This window comes from Falco naumanni, unplaced genomic scaffold (genome assembly GCF_017639655.2).
Source record: "Falco naumanni isolate bFalNau1 unplaced genomic scaffold, bFalNau1.pat scaffold_259_arrow_pat_ctg1, whole genome shotgun sequence".
In the NCBI taxonomy this organism is placed as follows: domain Eukaryota; kingdom Metazoa; phylum Chordata; class Aves; order Falconiformes; family Falconidae; genus Falco; species Falco naumanni.
In genome coordinates, this window is record NW_024427412.1 from 1 (window position 1) to 18,262 (window position 18,262).

General features: G+C 44.9%; 1 protein-coding gene across 1 annotated transcript; it reads left to right on the plus strand.

The window, feature by feature from the left end:
* The first annotated feature begins 920 nt into the window (after positions 1–920).
* LOC121082076 (radial spoke head protein 9 homolog) lies at positions 921–18,218 on the plus strand. The gene is made up of 2 exons (XM_040581414.1): positions 921–1,250; positions 17,965–18,218. Exons 1-2 carry the CDS (start codon positions 1,115–1,117, stop codon positions 18,123–18,125), a joined length of 297 nt encoding a protein of 98 aa, XP_040437348.1. The 5' UTR covers positions 921–1,114; the 3' UTR covers positions 18,126–18,218.
* Positions 18,219–18,262: the final 44 nt, after the last annotated feature.

An 18,262-nucleotide genomic window follows, 5' to 3' on the forward strand; every position in this document is an offset into this window, starting at 1 on the left:
CTTCCTGAAGATGTCAAACAAATTCTGTTTGTTTAAACAGCCACACAATCTCATTATTTATTGCATTTTGTACTAAGTCAGGTTGCAAGGGCAGGGACTGTTTCATGGCTGTCTGTATGGGATTCAGCAAAATGAGCTCCCAAAGAGTGACTTGCACAAAGAGTGAAAGCACAAAGAGTGCTGTCGTTTATAAACGAGCCAATTGATTATAGATGTACACGAGCTAGGTGAGAACTGTAAAAAAGACACTGCAAGTAATGAGATTCAGAGGTTTGGATTTTTTAATTTTTTTTTTTTTTTGCTGCCGTTCATGTAACAAATGAGGAAGGTGGAGCCCTTTGTGGTATCCTTTGTGGTGTAATTGTATGCCCTCCTGCTTTTGGACGTACATTTGGATTTGGGCCTCTTGGAATGGAGGCCATTGACCTAGGCAGGGCAGCCACCCCTAACCGCATTCCGAGCGGGCTGCTGCCCCTCAGGGCCGGGGCTGGCTCCCCACAGGCCCGGCACAGCCTGCCCTGCCTGCCCAGGCTCTCCAGGGCCCTGCTTTCTCCGCCGTTCCCCGAAGCCCGCGGTGCCCCAGGCCTGCGCACGGCCTCCGGGCCGCGGCCACCCCGCTCCCCTCAGCCCCGCACCGCGCGGGAACGGCCGCCGCCTCGCGCCAGGCACTGAGGTACACCGGCCCCCGCGCGGCTCCCGGCCCGCCCGGGCCCTCAGCCCCGGCACACCGGCCGCCTGCGCCCGCCGGCGCCACCGGGAAGGTGGGACCCGCCATTGCCGTGCATAGTTTATGTCAGCGGTTAGCACTTATAGCTGCAGTGAGTTCTCTAGATATAGGGTGTAACCAAACGGGCACAGAGGGTTGGTCTCAACTCAGTGCCCATTGCTCATCTAGGACCGCAGTTAGCATGGCGTGCAATGCACATCATTGATGACTGATGTCACCCATTTCCGGCAAGTCTTTGGTCTTCTGTGGAGTCCACTGAAGAAAGATTGTGATTCTTTCCTATGTTGTGGGCATTAGAGAAACGATACGATACTCTATGGTGTGACGAACGTTAGCCTAGCTCACTCTGTTAATGGTCATCAATGGCTGTTTGCAGGTCTTTCTTTGATGGAGGCAAAAAAGTTAAGTTCCTATTTCCATTTCACTGAGCCTGTTAACCTGAAGAATAAAACCCTGCTGGAAAAGGCTGACCTCGACCCATCCACTGACTTTCTAGACTCTCTGGAGCGTGATATCCCACAAGGTAAAGGTAGAAGAATCGACAGATGCAATGAAAGGGAAGGCAGCCTTGAGTAGTCTGGGAAATGCTGAGGTGACAGGATGCAGGTCACTATGGAGTTTGGTATGCTTCTGAGGAGCTCCTGCAAATCTGTAAAGGAATTGTATCCTTTACTAACTATTGTACTTAGTTCCCTTCTTAAGCAAATCTAAATGCTTACAGTGGTAGATGTAAGTGTACCAGAGCTGTTACATCCTCACAACAGATCTGACCACATCAGCAGTTAATAACCCCTCTGCCTGAGTGGCATATTGTCTCTTGGCTTGGGTAAAGCCTGTGACAGCTGGTGTCCCTGTGGGGAGAGATAACTCCGCCAGTGACAGAGGGAATTTATGTGGTTTGAAGTATTGAAGAGACCTCTTGTCTCACCCGGTATTGCTGCTCTTTATCTAAATGGGCTCTCATTAACACTAAGCTGGTATCTCTGAGAGGCTGAATTCAAATGTTCCTTTGATAAACTGTGTTAGATGCTGCAGTGTGGAATAATCTGTATTCTAGTGGGATTACACTGGAAGCAGAAAGGAAGATGTGCCTACTGGAATGTATTTTCAGTTCACATCTCTATTGTTCTGCTGGACAACTGTTAAGTATATTTAAAGCTTCTTCCTCTGGCAGGCTATTTCTCTAAAGAGATGGGCATGATTTTTATTTGCTTCTAACTACCTTTTGCTGATTTGTTGCATTTTTTTGGATTGGGCCAAGTGTTTTCATGGCCTGCTGTCTAGAAAGAACAGAAAGAAAGATTCTTGGGTCATAGTCAGAACTTAAGTTTGCTATTTTATTCCTATCCTGGAGTAGCAGGATAGGATAGTAGGTGACCTGTGCCTGATGGATTTGGCTGGAAGGACAGTGAATTACCAGTGCTCTGACTTTCAGACTTCATGTGTGTGTGATTAGACAAGATATATATATATATATCTTGTCCAATCTTTCCTTTGACTGAGAAGGAACCTAGTGAGCTCCTGCCTGAATTCTGAACATTTCTGACTGTTCAGAGCATAAACAGTGCTAAAATGTAAACGATTGTTCAACTTACTGGGAGTGTCCTTGCTGCAGTCATTTTACAAAGGTGTAGTCTGGAGGGACTGCACATTTTTATGTATGCTGGCCCATTGAGCTGGCCCTTTTGACTCAAAAAGGAGTATTGCAAGGGAGATTAGGTCCTAGATACCTCCTAAGAAAATTTTAGCTGCAGTTTTGTATGGTAGTTCAGGCATTGCTACTGTTTGCATTCCCTGCCCACCCTTTTTTTCCTAGGGTTTGTGGTAGGGAGACTTTTTAATTTTGTGAGGCCTGAAACCATAGAGCCACTGCAACAGGCGATAAATCTGGGGTGCTTTCTATGTTTCCACTAGAAAACAGGCACCAAGGGCTAAGAGCCTGGAGACTAATTTGCATCACAGAGCTGGTTTTAGCCCCCCTCAGCTGTGATGAAGAATGGCACCTTTGAAAGATTACAGATACAATTCTGCAGTGTTTCACATCTAGTTCAAGGGACCAGGCAACTGGCAGGTCATGCTGTGTGTTAGACATGAAGATGGCGGTTTTATTGAAGTCTTTAAATCAAATTTGACTTGTGGTCAAATTTTACACAGTGGCAGATAGAAAGTGAGGCTCAGCTGTGCCACTGTCGTGTTTGTCTTCCTGTCGCAACCTGCGGTCTGAGTAAGTGTGAACCTTTGCCCCGTTCCTGGGAGGTTGTTGCTGTTAGTGCAGATCTCTGTCTCCTCAAAAAAGTTAATTCTCAAAGACTACCTGAGCTCAAGTGCAGCTGAGCGCTTCTTAATGGAAGAAAAGAAGATTCATCATGGTGCCTGTGCAGCTCTGGCTGCTCTGTTCTGCTCCTTTTTGGACTGAACCTGAGGATTGATGGAATGAGCTTGTCAGGCGAAGGAAGTAAGACAGGAACTGGTTACAGGATCAGCAAGGCATGTAGCCTCTCTAATTGCACTCTATCACATGCAGATAGGAGCTCTGACATTAAAGAAAGATCAATCCACCCCCCTTTAACAAGCATTCAGGTTGCCTGAAGTACTGGTTGCTTGTGAAAATGTAGGGGGAAAAAAAAGAACAGGAGGTAGACACAGGCTTTCTGCTGACTTTATCTGCACGGCTCTGCCGAAGTCCCTCACTCCAGGTTGCAAGGTACTCAAACTCTGGGTCTTGAATTACCCTCTTTCAATTCTGCCAGTTCATGTTGGTCCTGACCCAGCGCAGACAGTGCTTTTTCTATTTCCTGACATGTTGTTCATAGCTCTGGCAAATCCCCTCATTTTGACCCGAAGCTTTTCTTGTCTTTCTTGGCTAGATCCACTCTTGAACAGTTATTGTCAGAGCAGAAGTAGGAATTCCCAAATCTATTGACTCTAGAATTGTGACCGAAGCCAAAATCATCTCTGCCCTCAATAAATACACAAAAAATTGACCGGGTTGAGTAACATGTGAGTGATGCTCCCAGCGTGCATTAGGATTCTCCCTTAAAAGACCTAAAGAACAGGACTGAGAGATTAAGGGCTGATTTTAACCTGTCTAAAAGTAACAACTCTTTTGGAATAGTTTTCTTGATTAATTGGAAACTGAACATCTGTGGTGGCTGTCAAGGGTGTAACTGTCATCAAATGTGTGGGGTGTCATAATAGGAGAGCAGAGGTGTCTTACAGAATGGAAAATTGGAGGCAGAGAGAACATTTTATATGACAGCTGAGAGGTGGGAAGAAAGGAAGTTAAACCAGATTGAATAAAGGAAACAACGGTAAAAGCAGAGAGTTTAGTGCAAGATTGGGGAACCTGGAGTTTTGTAACAAAACTGTCTGCCACCCTCATCTTAATCAGTGATATCTGTGGTGATTGCAGGTTCCAGATTCTGTCCGCGTGTCTGTCTATTGGGTTATCTGTGCACTTCAAGAGTTCAGACTATGTTGCTGCTCCTCCCCTAATCATACTGTGAGTCTGTCTGGTTTTTCTTGGTGTCTCAGCTCCCAGAGACAAGTGACTGTGTAACTTAGATTTTACTTTAAAAATACATTTTTGTAAATGATTGTAGAGAAAAGTGGGAGAATGCAAACCCTGTCTCAAAAGCAAATTCAATTGGCTTATCCCCTCTAAAGTCGCCAGCTCTCTGAGCCAAACTCATGAATTTGAGTGGCCCGACTCATGATTTTTGAACATGGAGGGGTTGTGATACTGATCTTCTGTCACCACAGTATCAGATCATGTAATGCTTCTTTCTGATCCAAATGGCCAGCTGGCCATCATGTTGCATGCTGGGATCTGTAGGTTTTGCTGGCCATATGTCTGCCTTAAAGATAAGCTTGTTTGCTCTAGTCTAAGCAGACAATCTGCTCAACTTTATGCACAATTAGATATAGCCTTTCAGCTGCTGGCAGATTGCCAGTGTGGTCCTTTCTGTTGCATGGAGTTTGGCACCCTGGGTGGTAGCATCTCAGGATCTAGAGTTGTGGCAGTTTTACATGTGCTTGTAGGTAATGGAATGGTGAAAAAAATAGCAGAAATTCCTAGCATGCCTACAGCATTTTCACTTGATGACCTAATGTTGCATAGGTATGAAATAATGGTCACCTGTCAAGCATTGACATGATGGGAAAAGTGAAAATGGAGGGGGAAGGATGATTTTACTGTCACCATAGTATCAGATCAGGCTATGCTACATTCTGCAAGGACAAATGAAAGGGGATGGGAGAAAGCCTAAGGTACTAGCATAGACTGGAAAGCTTGGGAGGAGGTAAAACAGGGGATGCAGAATTCAGGTCTTTGGTGCTTTCAAAGTACAGTTCAGAAAAGCAATAAATTGACTCTGAGTTTTGTTACAGATTGCTGACTCAGATCACTTTGATATGGAGATAAGGGTTAAAAAACTGATGCAGTTAAAAACTGATGAGGGAGGGGAGGTATGTTGGAGGCAAAGGAAAAGAAAAATGGGGATAGGAAAAGATATGAGTGGGAATAGGATTTATAAAAGAAGACTTTATTCACAAGTCATGACTCCCAGTCAATGAAGAGCTGCTTCTGGCTGAAAGCCTACCACAGTTCACTGGTGGAATAAGGGCAGGAATTAGAATTTAAAAAGCAATATAAAAGAAATACAGAAAGTTGGGAACAATTAATGATGGATATAATTTGGAATTTATATTGAGTAGAAAATGACAAGGAAGCCAGGATAACCTGCAGTAGTCCCTGACAACTATAAGGAGGACTTTTTCAACTATATTGATAGGAGAAGAAAGCATAGTAATGGTACTGGAAACTGTCACTGAATGGTGAAGGTAAAAAGGCTGATAAGAAATGTGGAAGAGCAGAAATGCTCAATTTTTTTTTCTGGTTTGTTTTGGGGAAGAATAAGGACTCACATGAAATGAAGACAATAAAATACTCTTTCAGACAGTTTTCAGACTGTTTGCTGTGGGAGGGTAGTTAGACAACCTTTACTGTGTGTCAAAAAATGAAAATGGCTGAGCCAGATAAGTTACTGCTGAAATCATTATCTCAGGAGACTTGTGGCACACTTACGATGTTAACCTTTAATAAATCCCAGCATTGCAGAAATATTCCCCTAAACTTATCTTAATTGGTAGTTGTGATTTAGAAATCACTGAATGGGCATATTTCTGGAGAGGGTCAGAAGGGGATTCAGCTGGGACTAGTGCTAGTACTGGTATTCTTGAACTTATTCATAAATGATCTAGGAGTAAAGAATTGGTGGAGAGGCAAATAATGACAAGGGCAGGACAGCTACAGAGATCTGGTAAACTGGCCTTGCTTAAAGAAAGTACATTTTGATGTAGCTACTTGCAAAGTCACAGACCTAAGAGCAGGGACTGGAAGCCAGACTTTGTGAGTTGTATTCTGGAAGCTGTGGCTCTGAAAGGAAATCCAGGCACAACCCACTGAACATCAGCTCCCAGTCTGATCCTGAAACTTAAAAGGCTAATTTGATCTGTAGATTTATAAACAGGGGTGTAGCAAATAGGAACAGGGAGGTGATTTTTTTTCTGCGCATGCTGTTAGTGGAATCAGGACTGGATTACTGCACATTGCAAAACTGGAGAGTTACAGAAAAGAGCCACAAAAGGATTCAAGGGCTGGTGAGAGACATAAACAGTTCAATCTGTTTATCTTGCAGGAAAGAACATGAGAATGACTGTATTACACTGTGTAAATACTCCATGGAGTTTAAGTATTGATTATCGAAGATCTATTTAGTATAGCAGAGACAGGCGTATCAGGAATCAGCAGCTGAATATTATAGCCAGAAAAATGAAAATGAGAAACTAGGTACAAATTTTAACAGTAAAATTACTACCGGCTAACAAGGATAATGGAGGAATTTGTGTCTCTTGGTATCTTAGCATCATTCTGGATGTCTTCCTGGGAATTGTGTTTTAGCCAAAGGCAAATCTAAGTTGCTAGTCCCAGACATGAGTAACCGAGTTAAGTTTAATGTAGGAGTACAGAACAGGTGATTTCCTGATATGCCTGGCTGTAAACTTGATGACAGCCATGGAGGGTGATTTTTAGTTTGGGCTTCTTCAGTGTCAGTGACATTAACGCAAAGGTGGCAATGTGCTCCTGAGACAGCGACTCTAAGCACAGGACTCTCCGTACAGCTGGCTTTACACTCTGAACTATGACGCATGAGGGCTCAAAAGAGGACTGAGGAGATTCCTGACTTATTGCCATGCATTGTGTAGGGTAGACTGGGGAGCTGAGACCTCTCAGATGTGATTGCTCTGACTCTGTAATGCTGGGATTTCGTAGCGTCATTCTAAATGGGTATACAGTGGCAGGGTGGATCATAGTGAGTCTTGTCTAGTTGCTGTTTCATGATTCAGCCAGAGAAGTGCCTAGAGAGAAGATCGTTTACCATTTTGACTGCGGAAGAAGTGACAGCCACTCAGTCTGTAGCTCCGTTTCTTCACCTGAAAGTGCAGTGATTTTGAGGCATTCCTTACACAGCATTGCAGACAATGGGATTTGTGGCTGTTTCCTTGGCTGAATACTTTGGGCACTAGCCTTTCTGCAGACTTGCTGAACAGTAGCCTGGGTTAGACCACTCATAACCTCCTGTTCTCTGAGCTTCATTGGCACGCTTTTTACCGGTTTAGCAACAGCTGGTGCTTAATGGGCCCTTGAAGATAGAGAGGCTGCGTTTCTAAGTGGGAGATAATTTCCTTTGGCCACTCTCAAGGCCCATTTTGGTAGCTCCATCTTGGTTGCCCCAAAAGTCCAGGTGCTGGAAGTAAGGCGGCCAGGAGGCATGAACCTGCTTTATCTCCATGCATTAACACAGCTAATTAACTCCCTTTCGACCCACCCTCCAGGCGATTAATCCTCTATCAGCCTAGTCTCCAGCCATTTGAAGAGTCTGTGTCTGCAGAGGTATTTACAACCCCCAGCTAGCGAGCAGAGAGCAAGCCTGCCCGTTATCAGGGCTCTAAGACAAATGGCTACCTCCCCAGTGGCCTTGCAAAATCCAGCAGTGCTATGCTGTGCTGGCCACCTACTTTCACCCAGCCTCCCTTCTCCGCTAACATTTCACTGATGTGACCTGAGCCCTCCCCTTTCATTGCTTAACAACAAGCAGCACCTCCCCAGCTCTGTGAAAACTGAGAGCAAAAGCACTTTACTTCTTAGCCTGCCAAGAGCCACACGGGGACAAGGCTTTTCAAGCTGTCTTGCTGAAATTCAAACTAAAAGACCCATAATGAATGAGAGGGCAGTGCTTCATATTAGCAAGGATAAAAAGAGGTAGCCAAAACATAGAACAAAACTCCTAGTGTGGCTCACAGCTATCCTCATTCCTGGCTAGGAGAGGTGATCTGTAGGTCTGGCAAATGTGTGAAACTGAGCTACAGCATCCCATGGAGTTACCTGACATTTATAGAAGTGTTTTTGACAAACTTCATAACACAGTAGTGCAGAAGGAGTAAAACAGATTAGCGTGCATCAGAACAGTCGGCTTTCGGATGTAAGAATCGAACCAAACAGTTAGCTCAGTGGGCTATTACTTAAAGCGTTGGTACCTGAAGTTCTCTGTTAAAACTGAAGTCATCCATCCCTAGAAATAGTTCCAGGCTGGCCGTAGCTGCTGCTTTCCAGCAGGGCGCACTGTGGTCCAGGCGTTGTCAGTGCTGCGCACAGAAAAGGAGGCTATAGAAAAGCAAAACGAGAAAGAAAAGCACCGAGAGCAGCATCAAATTGAGGAGAAGGTATGGCCTGAGTTTCCAGGCTGTGTGTGGTATATTGACCTTCTGAACTGTAGGTATGGAGAAGCTACTCTGTCCCTTCCAAGCTTAGGCAATTTCTGGAATGGTCCTGGGGCTTTTCAATAGCTTTCTTCGCACCCTTAGTGATTACAGGCATGCAATGGATGTACGCAAATACATAAGCATGTCTCCTACATCCTTCAAAAGTAGAGACACTCTTCATGTTTTTGGACTGAGGAGCCTTTAAAGGCTGTTAAGGCTACGCCTGCAGCGACCCAAGAGCATTGCCTGGGAGCAATACAAGATGTTGTCCCTCTTACAAGCTGGGGTGCTGCCAGCTCAGGAGTTCAAGATCAGACTGGAACCTCTCCTGCTATGTTGCCACGTGAGGACTCCAGAGCCAGCTAGTATTAGAGCTTTTGACTGGCCGTCTGTGGTCTGCTTTGATTTCTGGAAAGGAGTCTGCTTTCCTTGGGCTTTGTGTCTATGGGTAATAAAGCAGTGCATTCACTGCTTTTGGGTCCTCGGTCTGTATCACCTCAGGGGTCTTGTTTAGTCAGAGACCTTGGATGAGTTTATACTGGAGCAGGGCTGCCCATCAACCGAGAGCTGTGGTGGAATCCTTCACTCTCCTGACTGCTGCAGTGAAAGGAGGAGGACAGAAGCAGAGTCTTCCGTAGCAACTTTCCAGGGATTATATTTGAAGTTTTTTCCTTCTCAGTAAAAGAAATCATGGCCCACTCTGTCTCCGTTTCAGCTCCTGGTTCATTGGACATGAAAAGGAGATGAACTTCTCGCTGAACTGATGGGAAATGCGGGTGAAGCCTCTTAGAACCAGAAGTTGCAGTTTTATCACCACATCGGTCAGCCTTGGCCTAGCCCTTTCTCTAGGGAATGATGAAAAATCACTTGCAGGGGAAAGCCCAGGGCAGTCTGTGTGTCACTGAAGTCACAACAAGGTCAGCTTTTGCTAGGAGTGATCTATTTCTGAGTGGCAGCTCCTGCCTGTGCAGCAGCTGGCATTGGTGCCAGCCCTGTTTATAGCTTTGCTTTGCTGTTTGCTGCCCCTTTGGCCATAGAACATTTGCAGGGAGGAAGTAATGGGCGTTGTCTTGCTTTACTGTATGCAAATGTCATATAGATTGAAATTCTGCAGGCTGAATGGGTGCGTGGCTGTGTGTAGAGGGAAAAGGATGAGACAGTTCATCTATGGGTATATTTGTATGGCAGTTGTGCTGTGCAGGTTGTGCTGTGCAGAGACAGCTAAGATATCCCAGGCATTAGAAGATGCTTAGCCATCTTTAGTGTTCAGAATTAGCTTGAATATCAACACAACTGCACTGTGCTGTGTGGATACGCTCAGTGTGACAGTCTTCTCAGAAACTGGTAAGCTCTTCAGGTAATTCGGGCCAGAATTTAGTATCTAGTTTAGTATGAGAACATCAACAGTTAATAATCCATGCCATCTGTTCCTCACCCTAAGCCCTTTTAACTAGTCCTGCTAATTTGATGATGAGGTAAGAAGTACAACTGGGGGACTGACAGGGCTTGTAGCCTTGCCCCTCCTGCAGGAGAGCGAATTGGATGTCCTCTAAGCATTCGATGGGTTTTGAATCCCAGCATCGACTGCTTTGTGTTCTCTCAGAATTCGGACATAGATGTGAGGCTCTTTGCCCCTAATCCAGCCCCCGTTCATCATTATCACCTCCTCAAAGTGGCCAGTGCTTTGTTATCAGGAGAGGCAAAATCTTACAAGGTGGCCATAATCTCCTCTGAGAGTCAGACAGATATTCTCCGTGGGTAAGAAAGTGACAGTGACCGAAAGCTCCAGGGGGGGAAGCAGGCTAGAACAAAGCTGTCCATTGCATCCTTTCATCAAACTGTTAATCTTTCTTTCAAAGACATCACATTTGTTTGGTGACAAAAGCCCCAAAGAAGCTGAATTGAGCCTGAAATCCTGTAGCAAGATTTAGAGGAAGCGTCTTTCATTCAGAGCAGGGAGGGGCGAGAGACTCCTTCTTTTTCTTCCTACCAACCAACGGGCTCACAGAAGCCCACGAAGGTGACGGATTAATGCAGGGGCTCCCCAGGTAGATGCTACGTGACTCCTGGCACGCTCCACACAGCGACCAGCTGAACAAGAAATATGGAGTGTGACAAGATCCAGCATAAACTTGTGCTTTGGAAGGAGGGTGCTTTGCCTCTCTGAGAGATTTGTAAATTTACTACAGAAGACCCAAGATACAATGATCAGTATTACAGTTGTCAGAATCCAAATAGCACAGATTTTAACCAGTTTTTCTACTCCTAAGTTTTGATTGTATATTGTCTTGCTGTTTCCTCTAGTGCACAGCCCTGTTCCAAATCTCTGTTCTGGATGCTTTCTGTGCAAAGTCTGCGTCTTTTTCTCAAGAACAACAACAAAAGTTAACAGGATTCTAGCTCTATTCTAATTATCAGGTGGATTTAGGACTTAAGGGCAAACCAACTGGGCTATAAGGGAGGCTGTAATCTGATGTGTATTACTTCTGTGCTAGCTTTTTCAGTCTTTCCCATCCTTTGCTGCTCATTTATGTCTGTGTATTGTCCCTTCTTTTGTGTTGGCATTGCTGGCTGTGCAGCCAGATTTCAGCTGGAAAAATAACTTTATTTTTGGCTAAACTATTTTTCAGCCAGATCGTTCCCTGACCTGGTTCACTGAGCAGTAAATAAACCCTTTTGTGGTCTCTGTGATGGAAGAGTGATGAGGAGGGGAATAAGGGTTTGGGGGCAGAGCCTGCTTCAACTGGATTAAGCCGCACTGTTGTCAGATGTCTAAGTACGGCCTCATTTCAGCCAGTACTTGGAGGCACCTGAATACTGTGCTCCTGGGACAACATTGCAATGCCTGGGTCTTCCTTGTCAGCAGGAAACAGGTACTTTGTGCGTAAATGGAAGGCCCAGGGCCGTCTTAATCATTTGTGCTGCAGAGGCATCCCCAGTGGGAGAGGATAATGGAGAGAAAAACCCTCTGAAGCAAGACCATTTTACTTTGAGGTTTGGGCATGGTTGTATTTGTGTGTCAAAGATGTGGCAGGCATTAGGACCACGCAAAAGCCACTTGGAAGCATCTGACTGTTTGTAAACTGTGCTTTCCTGGCTCTGGAGGCTTTTAAAAATAGTACCGAACCTGCAACCAGTCTGTGTTTTTATTTAATTATTATTAAATAGTTATATGGGGAATTGGAAATATTGACAGCAGTGTTAACGTATGGGGTGCAAGTGGTGTGTCAAGCAAATGAAAGAGATTTAGTTTGTAGCCAGTAAATGGCATGAAGGAGTCTGAGCCCCACATATAAGAGCGTTTGGATGTGTGTCCTTATGGCTGGTAGGCTGTGCCTCAAACGTCCGTGCAGCAAAATTTCCTTACAGCTGCTCTGCTTTGCAATTTGTCTTTGTTTCCTATCGACAGCAAATTAGAAGTAGGAAGCTCTTTGCAGTGCTAGATTTTCTGTTGGAGGGAAATGGAAGCTAAATCCCACGGGTGCAGTGTAGCTTTGTCAGAGCTAAGTGCCTGGGGTCTCGCAGCCAAGCAGTGGCTGCTTTTGCAAAGGGAAGCGGTTATGTTACCCCTCTGTGGGTTAATATTTGTGCTATAACTCCATACTTCACCCTCACTCAGAACTGAACTGCAGCAAGGTAGGTTATAACCTGCTCATGTGGCAGCGTATTGTGTTAATGGTAAGAGCAACCATGCTGACGCTGCTTTTCCCTTGAGACATTTCCTCCTTTGAAGAGGAATTGATAATGTCACTTTTATGACCCTCTGTGAGCTTTTGCAGCATGGAGCCTCTCTATCAGCCTGTCTAGCTCTTAAAGCTGTTTCTTCTCAAGCTTGTACTGAAACGAGGCATTGCTGAATCACCTCCGAAGCAGCAATGTTATGAGAGGTCATACTGAAAGTGGACCAGTTCCCACAGGAAAGTTCTGCAAACAGCCTTCTTAAAAGGCTTTTGTTTAAAAGCTAATGTCTCACGCACCCTGTTGCCTCTGTGAATTAGAAGATTCAGCCCATAGCTGAGACAGACATGGGGGATGAGACAGGGATTTCTATTGGCAACTGGAAAGGAAGAAGAAGCTGAGAAGTAGGTTGACTTTTGAAATTCAGCTCTGGTGTCCTGGCAGCTGTTGAAGTGCCATAAAAAAGGCAGTGGTTTAACACTGGGTGAGCATCAGAATCTTCAAAGCACTTTCCTGTTTGGGAAAGATGTAAGGAACTCCTCAGAATTCCTGTCTGCGTTTGGAGGGGTGGAGGCTGCAGCCTGCTCTAAAGAGGGAATAGGAAGCTCCAGATCTTCATCCAGCGGATATTTTTCCCATGCTCTTTCCTCCCACACAGCAGCTCCCTCCCTTCCCTTCTGGAGCAGCAACAGGCAATAGTTTCAACACAGACAGTGCTTGGCTTCCTTAGGTTTGCTGGGTGCAGCTTCAGAATTAATTTGCTCTTTTAAAAAAATGTATTTTGAAGAATGGAAATCTTACCAGAGCGGTGTTACTGTTAGAAATCTCTGGCGTGAGAGCAATGACCTCTGGTTCCCTGTACCTCAGCAAGCATGATGAGTGAAGTTAACTCTGCTGCCTGATTTAGGGATAACATAGGCTAGCTACAGCTCACACGGAGATGCAAGTAAAAATCAGTATTTAACTCTAGGAAAGCCAGCTTTTACTTGCTGTCTCTTAGTTCTATTTGTATTCCCTCCAATGCAAATAATAGTTCGTAATTTTTTTTTCCTGACAACTTTTATCTAGGAGTCTTGGTGTACCTTACAGACTGATGCTCTGAGTTTCTCAGCCTCCCAGCAAGCGACATGTTGTCTGACACAGGGGCAATGAACAGTACGGGGACTGCCCTGGGATATTCTGAGCCAATATTAGAAAGGATTTGAACCCAGCATCCCACTCCTGCATTTTTATAGTAATAGAGACCTACAGCTACCTATGCAATGATTTTACTCCAAGAACCATTTGTAATAGCAGGGAGGTTTAAAAGAGAAGAAAAAGGATAAAAGAAAAACAAAAGGATAAAAGCAGCATTTCATTTTTGCAGTTCTCAGCCCTTTTTATATTTTATTATGAAATGCATTTCTAAGGCATTTTCTTGAAGGAGGAAAGAAGGCATATTCATTTTAAGCTATTATTTCATGCTGTTCATTAGCTTCTGATTAAAGTACATTTAGAGTGGTTTATGACATCGTTATTTCAAACTCCTACAAGAAAGGTGGGCCTGAAAAAGCATTTTTTATTAATATAGTGAGATTTGAGCTGTGATGGAAGAGAACACAATTGTCTTGAAGCTTTCAAGGAGAATAACTTGCTCTGTGTCTCATGAGTTCAAATAATTTGGTCTTCTGGACCATCTCCTCAAATGCTGCTAATGTGGTGAGGTATGGGAAAAAACAGACTGAGATAATGGGCTCTAAAAGGACCAAAATAAGTGGTTAGGTTTCACGACTTTAATGCGCTGCCTCCTTAGAAGGCAAACACCAGCACTGTGTATCAGTGCAGTTTCTGAATTGATTTTGTGTGTTGCAAAGGTCCAGCCTGGAAAAGTATACTGAATAGATCACCTTTGATTGCTGTGTTAGAAATATGTCCCCAGTGATCTGGTTAGTAAAAGGTAGAAGGTGGCACGGCTGCTGCTGTTTTGGCTCTGCAGAATAAAGAGCAGCTCTATGACTAATTCTTGCTGAAAACAGGATCTGAGTGAAAATGACATTACAGTTTCATGTAATTTTTTTCCTGTCTTCAACGAGTGTTGTGTCAGTCCAGGTGGGATTGCCCTGAAGTAACCTGCTTGTTTTGTTCAGGTCCTTATTTCACAGGAAGACTTATGCAGCATCAGCAAAACTTTATTGTCCCTATTTGCATAGAATTAGATGCAGAACCAAGCATCAGAGAAGAGCTAGAAAGCTGTAACAATTTAATATTCCCCAAAGGTCTCACATTTGTGAAATGACAAATCTGAGCCCTTTGGGAGTTGGCAGCTTGGACAGACAGTAGGGAAATGAAACAGCTGCACATCACAGCCTTCAGAGATCAAGCATAAAAGTGAATGGAGCTGTCTTCAATTACATCTGTCCATTTCTGCCAGGTGTGAAGGTACATGGGAAGTTCCTTTGATCAGCAGAGTTAACTGCTGATGAATCCTCTGCAGAGATAGATAAGCCTGTGTGACACTATGGATCCATGTACTGTATTGCCCCAGAGCATAGATAAGGGGATTAAATCAAGTTGAACTGTATTTACTCTAGCTTCTCTCTGAATTTGTCCAGCAAAAAGGAGCCTGAATCCAGATATAGTTCATGAGAGCATTAATATACCTGTTTTCCTTCTCACCTTTCCCGCTTGTCATGCTCCAGGCATTTCTTTTTGTTCTTTGTAAATAGTTTTGGGCAGAGGATTCATCTGTGTACATGAACATATATACACACACACACACACACAAGCTATCACATGTACCCAGGCTGCTGGATGCTTCCAGTATGTTGGGAGACATTTAGCAAACCAGATAATCCCTAGAGGCTCTCACCACCCAGCAAGGCAAGGCACAGTCCTATTCTTGACAGACTTGCTTCTCAGAGGACTGGTCCTAAATCAAAGACAATGAGAGTTCCTCATTCCATTAGCTTTTGTCAGAGAAACTCTTTCAAAAGTTTACAGTCACCCCCCTGCAAACCAATGTGTAAAGCCGCAGCAAGAACCACCAGTACGTGATAAAGGGCTTGCAGATCATTTCTGCAAGCGCAGGTTGCAAGAACCCTGCACTGAAAGCAGAGTCGGTGTTCAAAGGAGAAATGGAAGAAGGTATTTGTCACATATTCAGACCTATTTGCTTGCCACTTGTTGCTCAACTCCCCTATGCATAGTCTAGCTACCGCCACGAGCAAATGGTGAAAATTTTTAGAGGCAAAGTTCAATAAACTGTTTGAAAGCTTGTCCTTTGACGGCAGATGGCTGTAGTGCTTCAGCCACTGGATGATCTGCCTCGTCATGAAATGTTCTTCACCTGGGTTTCCACGCTATCCAAGTAGTGAAGTTTCTTAAGAACATGCAGATTTTGTCAGAGACCCAGTCAGTTAGAATTTGTAATCCCAGTGGCTGAACCATTAATATGTGGTTTTACTCCAGCTATGACCAAGGTCCAGTCCAGTTTGTGTCCACATGAGTAGCACTGGAGAGACTGCATGGGAGACTGGGGTTGCCTGGTCTGTGAAACCACTGTGTGTGAAGACACTAGCTCATGCTTTAACTAGGACGTGTGCAAGGAATGTTACAGTGCAAGGAAGATGGCACACACCTGCACTGATCCTGCTCTGTATTAAGTAGCGCTTTGCTTTACTGAGATTCCAGCTGTTTCTCTTTAGTGGCAACATGGAGCTGAGTGAGTCAGAAGTAAGCTCTCCGGTATGGAAATCTCCCGAGTCCTTAAAAGATTGTGAATGTCTCTTTTGTACTTCTATCCTGCAGCCAGAGTCACTTTGTTAGAAAGTTCAGTGACTGCCATGGAAGGCAGGTGTTGCTGTCCATTTAGTTCCATCTTTGCACGTAACTGAAGAGGGTGCTTTGGAAGGTAACAGATCAAAGACGACACGGTGCATATTATGATATAACCAACCTGTGGAACTTGCTACTGAAGGAGACAGGGGAAACAGTGGTGCCCAAGAAACTTCTGAAAAGTACAGAAATACAAAGAGAAGAGGGAGGTAACAGGTGAGCAGCAGAACTCACGACACCTGGTTTTACAGGGCTTTGAATTGCGGTGTTCCTTTCTGATTCTGCAGCCACCATATATACTGTTTCCTCTCAACTTCCCCCCCCCCCCCCCATCGAGCCCTCAACTACTGCAGTTTGCCATGAACTGCTTCAGAGACTACACGTACTGCAAGTGAGTGTGCAAGAGCCCAAAGCTACAAGCACTGATTGCCCAGATAGCTGCTGCCGGGCAAGCCAAACAGCCTGCGCTGCCCCACAGCTGCTGGCAGATAAACAAATAGCTTCAGGAGCTGCAGTCAACCCTTGGGCCGTGTCCTGTGGAGACCTGTTGTAGGAACCTGTGGTGTTAAAACACTTCAACCCTTTGTCGGATGCCACTAAAATTGGCCAAGAGTCAGAAGTGAGTGGGAAGGGGAGGACTGGCAGCTGACAGCAATCACAGAAGCCCTTCCCCAGGCTAACCGTGACGTAAGTAAGCATGAGTCACAGCATAAACTGATGAGCCTAAAATTATCTACAAGGATGAATACCGTCTAACTGTCCCAACGCATTATGGGCTTTCTGCTTACTCTGGAATTGGCAGATTTTGACTTTGGGTGCAGACAGCCTGACCGCTTGACTCCAGGCCCGTAGTAGTATGACAGCTCCAACTGCACTTTTAAATAAAAAAGCCCAAATAAGGGCCTGCTGCTTTTGTTTTTAGATGAAGATTCAGCAGGAACCTTCTTCCTTACATTGTAGCCTCTAGGCATTACTGATTTGGTGCTGAAGCTGGTATTTTCTTCTTTTGGCAGCTCCTTGCCCTCTGGCATTGAATCCAGGCTGATGCTCCAGCCCCCTCCCCTCCTGTGTTGTTCCCAGGCTGTCGTGTCAGATGCAAAACAAACACTCTGTGGCTCAGAGCTCCTTGCATCCAGGAGACATTGCATTTTCACACTGGCTCTGAACCTCCTCTGCAGAGCCAAAGCAAAATCAATGCGGAAACTAATCCCTTTGCCCCTACCACGCACATCCTCTTCAATGATGGAGCCAGGAAAGACTGAAGAGAATTAACCTTTTCTGCAAAATTCTCTGAGCTAAGAAATACCCTGCTTTTCATGCTCTCTTCCTCTTTCCTGGTTGCTGCATCAGGGAAACCAGTCTTCTCTGGAGCTGAAGTGTCTTCTTCCTCTTCTCACTACTAATGCTACAAGTTTATTTTAAAAATAAATTCCATACTATGCAGGATTGCTATAGCTAGTCTTGGCTCTCTATAGCTAGTAGCTAGACCAAGTAGGTGGCAGCTTGGTAGAGTAACTGCTGCCCGCTCAGAAGCATCCAAGAATAGCTCTAGCCTCTCCTAGGGATCAAGTATACAAGTCTGGAGCTCCAGGGGTCCCTTCCTGTGACGCATATGGCGTTACTATCATAGCCATGGAATATGCTACCGTGTGAAGCTAGACACAGACATCTGGAATTGAGGGCAGCCTGTAACACTGAACTGACAAAAGAAAAAAAGGTATCAAGGTTTCTGGCCTCCCTCACTTCCCTTTTCTCAGGTGTCACAAACTCCAGTGCAGCCTTGTGCACTGTTAACTGGTCAGGCAGAACGCACTGCAGTCCCCCTCTCAGCTTAGGGACAGCTTGCTCCAGGAACGCTGCCTCTTTCTCCTTTCCAGGGACTGCACTTGTGACATACTGACAAATGGCATTTTCTTGCACAGGCTCCTGGACTGTCCAGCTAGAGAAGGGAGGCACTGTGGTGGTGCTGCGGAGCCTGCTGCGGCTGGGACTGATGTTCTACCACGTCCCAATGACCGAGCAATACGGCTATGTCTGCTTCGGCACTGGCGAGAAGAACTTGGATCTGCCCTTCATGCTGTGACTCGCCTGTCTGGGATGAGGGCTCGAGAACATTTAGATTTTATACTTAGGAGACTTTTGTTTACTGCTTGTTCTAATAAATGTGTGAAACCTCTGCACTTTGAGCAAGATTCTTTTGTGCCTGGATTCTGGCCCCAG

Coding starts and splice junctions, on each gene's coding strand:
- LOC121082076 (XM_040581414.1), top strand. CDS start 1,115: ATGGAGGCAAAAAAGTTAAGTTCCTATTTCCATTTCACTGAGCCTGTT. Junction 1,251..17,964: donor GGAGCGTGATATCCCACAAG/GTAAAGGTAGAA, acceptor TTTCTTGCACAG/GCTCCTGGACTGTCCAGCTA.